Source organism: Carassius auratus, chromosome 17 (genome assembly GCF_003368295.1).
Source record: "Carassius auratus strain Wakin chromosome 17, ASM336829v1, whole genome shotgun sequence".
Taxonomy (NCBI): Eukaryota; Metazoa; Chordata; class Actinopteri; order Cypriniformes; family Cyprinidae; genus Carassius; species Carassius auratus.
The window spans coordinates 8805880-8812045 of record NC_039259.1 but is presented as its reverse complement, the minus strand read 5'-3'; the positions used below and the strand labels follow the sequence as shown (position 1 = coordinate 8812045).

Below are 6166 nucleotides of genomic sequence, written 5' to 3'. Positions count from 1 at the left end.
AAAAATGCTGTTGTTGTAAGTCTGTTTGTGTGTGTGTGTGTGTGTGTGTGTCCATGTCTTTCAGACAATCTGCTACCCATAGTAGTTTGTCAGCAGGGGTGAATGATTTGTGATTTGGTTGTTAATGCTGGTAAAATAGTGTCTTGCCATCTGTGCAGTTAATGCACATGGACAAAATATGCCATCTAAATGCCTACAGATTAATTTAGAGAAAGAGTATGCAGAAACACATTCATAGGTGATGCTGGCAGATTTGGTTGTTTGTATGGTCATACTGATTAACTTTTTTGTTATAATTGAATGACAAAAAACAGCACTGATCTGGGCTTAGAAAACCTTTCAGACAGCTGTTTTTCACCTTGCTGATTGAGGTTCACAAGGATTTGTGGTTCAAGGATTAAATCAAAGGCTTTTGTCACTTAACATTGTGTGCATAGGCCCAAAGAAATAAATTATTTTATTCATATCCTTCTCCGTAAACACTTACATTATGCATTTTGTAAGCAATTTTAGAGAAGCACTAGGGCAAGATTCCAGATTACTGATTAATGAACAGGTTTCAAGTTTCATAACATATCTTTCGTCATTATCCCAGATGAAGCAACTTGAATAAACTATCCATACAAGTTAGTAAGCCAGTGCCAAACCTGGCTTGGATTTTTTTTTGCGCAGTTTCTGTGACCTGGTTTTATAAATCTGAAAACTTTAGTCCGTATGCAAAATCTATCTTTTGTGTCTACGTACACTTTCAAGATGAAATCTACAGAGAGTTTTATAAATGAGACCCCTGGGGCATAAATATTGTCTAACAGTGTGTGTGTGTGTGTGTGTGTGTGTGTGTGTGTGTGTGTGTGTGTGTGTGTGTGTGTGTGTGTGTGTGTTTATCACTGTTGCCGCAAGTTGTTTTTTTTTTTATGTTTGATTTATACGACTCTTGATCCCACGATAGCCAATGAGAGCAAGCAAGCGTCACCTACCTTGCCATGAAAGTAGAGAGCATCGCCCATATTCTTTTTTTATACTGTGAAACAGAACACATGCCAGGTGCCAGGCCAACCCTCAGATAAACATCCCATCCAGGAAATACTTATTTCAGAGGGGTAGCATCACTACTTCAAATTAAATAGTGATAGCACCAAAAATCACTGCTGTAATATTTTACATTTGATTCATTGCTTGCTCGATTGTACGCTGTGTTACATGGGTTAGGTTATTCAATGAATACCAATAAATGGTTATTGGGCAAAGTATTCAAGAGCTTTTGTGTATTATCATGATTGCATATATAATTATTAATTATAGCTATAATATTCACCAGAATTACTCTGGTGAAGTCTAAACACCTACAGTATTTTGGTCTGATGTGAACAGCAACATACACTGCAGGGACACCAAACCTGACAAGACAGCATTACAGGTTACTGAAATCTGTGCTCTATATGACACAGAATGATTTTAATGTTACTTAAATTCACTCTGGTGCAGTTTAATAACCTTTATTTTGTATCCCAGAAAGAATTTTGCTCTGATGTGAACAGAATAAGACATAACAGTAGGGTCACCTTATCCAACATGACAGCATTAAAGGTTACTTAAATCTGTCACCCCTCTCTATTTCACACAGAATGATTTTACTTTTAATGTTACCCAAAAATACAGACATAAACACTTAGATTCTGCATTTTATAAACACTTTTAGAGAAGCCCTAGGGCAAGATTCCACATTACTGATTAATGATGAGTAAACTCGGGTTTCAAGTTTCATAACATATTTTCTTTCCAGACAAAGCACCTTGATTAAACTGTACATATAATGTTAGTAAACCAGTGTCAAACCTGGCCTTGTTTTTTTTTTTGTTTTTTTTTACATTTCCAGGCAGTGTTTTAACACATTACAAGTAATGCGAGTTATGTAATCAGATTACTTTTTTCAAGTAACTAGTAAATAACTTTCCATAAAAATTAACTAAGCAATGTATTTACCCAGCAGGGACCTTGATATCAATATGATGTTAAATATCGGTCAAGACTTGATGCTGTAACCAATAAAATTTGGACGGTAATTTCTTCAAGTGGTAATTTGGTGAAAACAGGAAGTTATTCCCACACTGAAATGGGTTTAATGTTTATGTAGTAGTTTAACATTGGTTCAATGTTTACGTAATATGTTTGACGTTTGATTTACATCAAATCAAAGTCATGTCAAGATTTTGATGTCAGTTTTATTTACATATTTGACCTGTTTTTTATGTTAATTTTGAGTAGTCTTTTCAACTTCAATTGCCCACTGTGTAGTTACTTTTTATGGAGTAACACAATATTGTAATGCATTACTTTTTTTGAGTATAACTTTCCCCAACACTGTTTCCAGTCACTTATTATTTCTTGCCCTTTAAAAATAGAAAAGCCTGTGAGCTGTTCCTCCTATAGTATTCCTTAAATGTGGATTAGTGAGTCACACAAGTCTGACAAAAACATTGCAATGAGAAAAACATGCTACATCTCCCTTCAAATTTATCTTTCAATGTTTTAATTAAAGGATGACACAAAAACAGGGTTATAGATACAAAAACAAAAGAACAGTTCAACAGTACTACATTTAGTTATGTATTCTGCACAATTAAACTGTCTTTCCATTTCAACCTACTGCCCTCTTTTACATCATTTTTTTTATCTTGTAGTGGCGAGTCATCAGTGCCCTTCCTGTAATTTAAAACAACAAAATGAACATTCTTCTAACTGCAAATGATTATGCTTAAGGGTTCAGTTTCCCAGACTAGATTATTTTTCCACATAACCATACCTGATTCCCTCGATGTCCTCTATAGTCTCCGGCAGACACCTGCCTCGTGTCTCGGGTAATAGATAAGCCACAAAAGCAGCAGAGAGGCCAAGAGAAGACAAGATGACTTGAGAGAAATAGCTCCAAACATCATCTGACTGCAGGATCAGAGGAGCCACAGACACACCAAGACGTGCCACAAAGGAGGTATACCCCATCCCATTTTGCCTAGATTTTGCATTTATAAGTATATGTTAAATTCAACTTCAAAAATTAAAAAAATTAATAAATTTTTACCATTTACAGTTTAACACTACTGTTCAAAAGTTTGGGGAAGATTTCTTCTGTTTTATTCAACAACAAGTCAATAAACTGAAAAAATGACAGTAAAGACAACTATAATGTTAATAGATTTCTGTTTGAACAGAAACAATAGTTACATTAGATTTATGTTTGTTCTTCTGAACTTTTAATCCATCAAATGCTAAAAAATTTATGACAGTTTCAACAAAAATAATTAAGCAGCACTACTGTTTTCAACATTGAAGATAAAATGTTTCTTAAGCAACAAATATTAGAATGATCATATGACATTGAATCTGGAGTAATGGTTGCTAAAAATTCTGATTTGCCAACACAAGAATAAATCATGTTTTCTTATGTTAAAAAGATTAAATAATATAAATAATATAATAATATTTCACAATATAAATTGATTAAAAAATCTGACTAGCCCCAAACATTTTTTCAAAAACTCAATTGTTGTGTAGCTTTGGGCATTACTGTAGATCTAATTTTTACTACAGTATAATTTTGAATGAAACTGGTTTTCATACCTGACAACAGTGGGGTAAAGCTCAGAGCTGTATAAAATAACTGTGCCAAAAGACGTGGCTGAGCAGCCTTTTCCCAGCACAGCAATCACTGTACGAACGACTGACTTATCTGAATGGCAAGAGAAAGAAAATGTTGCATAGGACGAACTGTCAATGGGGAAACTGTAATCATTGTCATTTCAATCTTCATGTTAAAGGATCAGTAAGTATTGGCTCTCACCTTTGGGTATGAATATGTTAATCATCAGGCTGATTCCAGCAAACAGCAGTGATCCAGCCTGAGTTATGCGTCGTCCAAACTTATCCAGCAGATAATAGATGCTCAGTTTAGCGGGAATTTCAATGGCTCCATAAACAAACTGAGTGAGATACATATTTAGTCCAAAGCTTGAAATGTTGAAACTAATTCCATAGGCAACAGTGGCAACAGCAAACCTGGCAGTGAAAAGTCCAGCAGAAATAAAAAAAAAAAAATGAGTTTTATCTAAACATCCTTTTACTGATGGAACTGTTGTGTGTGTTTGTGATTAATACAAACCACGTGATTCCTGTAAGTAAAGCCAGTCTCCTCATCTTAGGAGTCCTAACCAGATCCAGGTATGAATACTTCCTGTTTCCTCTGTCGGTAACTATGATTTTAGCCAAATCCTATAGAAAAACAAAGAGAAAAACAAATACTTTTAAATATGTCAGGAAAACTATGCTAAAATAAAAGCATGGGGAAAAAAATACTTTGATTATATTTTGAAAAGGTACCGCCCCAGTGACAGCTGTTGTACCTTTATTTCTGAGACTGAACCAAACTATATTTTTTCTCTTTTTCAATAATCTGTTTCACATCAATCACCATCAACAGGGAGAAATGTTGTGCCATTGTTAATAAAAAATATATTTCTGGTATTTTAAATTACAATATATTTCTTCAATGCCATTTTAGATTTCCTTCTGGTAATTCAGTGAGATGTTCTCACCTCAGGTTTTATGCTGACAATAACTTCCTGTTTCTGGTTCATGACAGCACATTTACGAAGATAATAATAAGCTTTATCCACCCTCCCGTTAGCTATCAGCCACCGTGCTGACTCTGGAATCCACCTATAACAACATCAAAATTCATATTTATGAAATGCATAATATTTTATTTTGAGAACGTGCAGCAATCTACCTTTTGAAAAAGGCACATTACAGAACCAAATGATTTTCAGATGTTTTTTGTGACCTCTATTTAGGTTTGGTTTATTTATACTCACCACCAAGTGATTATGGAAATAATGGTGGGCAATGAGATGGCAATAGTCAGCCATTTCCAGTCTCGAATGAAGTATGCAATCATTGGAAAGCTCATGAAGGCAAATGTCCAAGCGAGGCTGTCAATCACCCCGACCAGCTTTCTGTGCTCAATGCTCACCCACTCCACATCTGATGAAGAACAAATCAACAAATGAACGTATGCACACACACTCATCACTTTGACAGTAACAGTGATAGAGTGATGTTCATTTTAGAAACCTTATTATGTGCTTTTTTAAAGCCACAATAATTATCCACACCAAGCAATTTAATAATCGAGGGATTCTCACTGAGTATAGTGGAGATGATGACACTGCCAGTAATGGTGAATCCAGTGAAGAATCTCAGCACCGCAAACATGATGAAGGAGGAGGAAAAAGTACTACACAATCCAAATCCCATTCCTAACATATGTGACACCAGCAGCATTGGCTTACGCCCAAACCTGAGCAGAAACAGGCACTTAAAAACAATCAAGTGCAAACACTTTTTTTTTTTTTTTTGATTGATTAGATTAGATTATTTGGACAAATCTCCATGCAGCTGAGATTTAATTAAATAGATAGTTTTTTTGATTTATGTAAACCTCAAAAACCTCATTAAACCAATTTAGCTGCACCAACATTGCACTCAAGCTCCCAAAAGCAGCTGCTCCAAACATGACCCCAATGAAGAAGATGGTGGTTGTTAATCTGCTCAATGCTCTTTTGTCACACACTAAATCCCACTGAAAGACACACAAAAAAGATAAGAGGTCACAACTTGAGAAAAGTAGAAAGTGTATCATCAGTAATATATAAAAAAGCAGGAGTATTCTCACCTGTGTGGCGAGCGTGCTGATGAACATGTTGTTGTCATACTCCCATCCATTCTGGCACTGGACTACAGCAACCTCTGAGGGGCTGGAAGAGTTTGACAGCAGGTGGAACTGAGGATAAGAGAACATGTGACAGGAAGCAGGAGTCCCATCATCCTGCACTGGAATACTGACAGTCAGTCTCTCCTCCTGAGTCAGATTCTCAAAGATCTCGTCAGCATCCAGAGAGCTGATGCTGCAATGATGAGAAGGGATAACAGCAATAAAGTTGCCTAACAGAAAGTGACACGCAAGACTAAATCGTCCAAAGAAATTGATGCACAGGACCATCTTCTGGAACCTTCCGAATCCATTAATTTCTGAAAGAAGATCTTCGAACTTCATCCCTGCGCTCTGTTGTGTTCGACCTGGTTGAGGATCTGTCTCACCTGGCTCTTTTGT

At 35.9% G+C, this 6166-nt stretch overlaps 1 protein-coding gene across 2 annotated transcripts; it reads right to left on the bottom strand.

The window, feature by feature from the left end:
* Nucleotides 1-2509: 2509 nt before the first annotated feature.
* slc22a7b.2 (solute carrier family 22 member 7b, tandem duplicate 2) lies at nt 2510-6166 on the bottom strand. Of its 2 annotated transcripts, XM_026285610.1 has the most exons (11): nt 6053-6156; nt 5729-5960; nt 5532-5635; nt 5199-5353; nt 4869-5037; nt 4590-4713; nt 4157-4266; nt 3839-4053; nt 3619-3727; nt 2804-3010; nt 2510-2703 (listed from the first exon to the last, which is right to left on the bottom strand). In XM_026285610.1, the coding sequence occupies exons 1-11, from the start codon at nt 6076-6078 to the stop codon at nt 2604-2606; spliced, it is 1551 nt and encodes a 516-aa protein (XP_026141395.1). In that variant the 5' UTR covers nt 6079-6156; the 3' UTR covers nt 2510-2603. The 2 variants fall into 2 exon arrangements, with proteins under 2 accessions (XP_026141395.1, XP_026141394.1); XM_026285609.1 differs by having other exon boundaries at nt 5729-6166.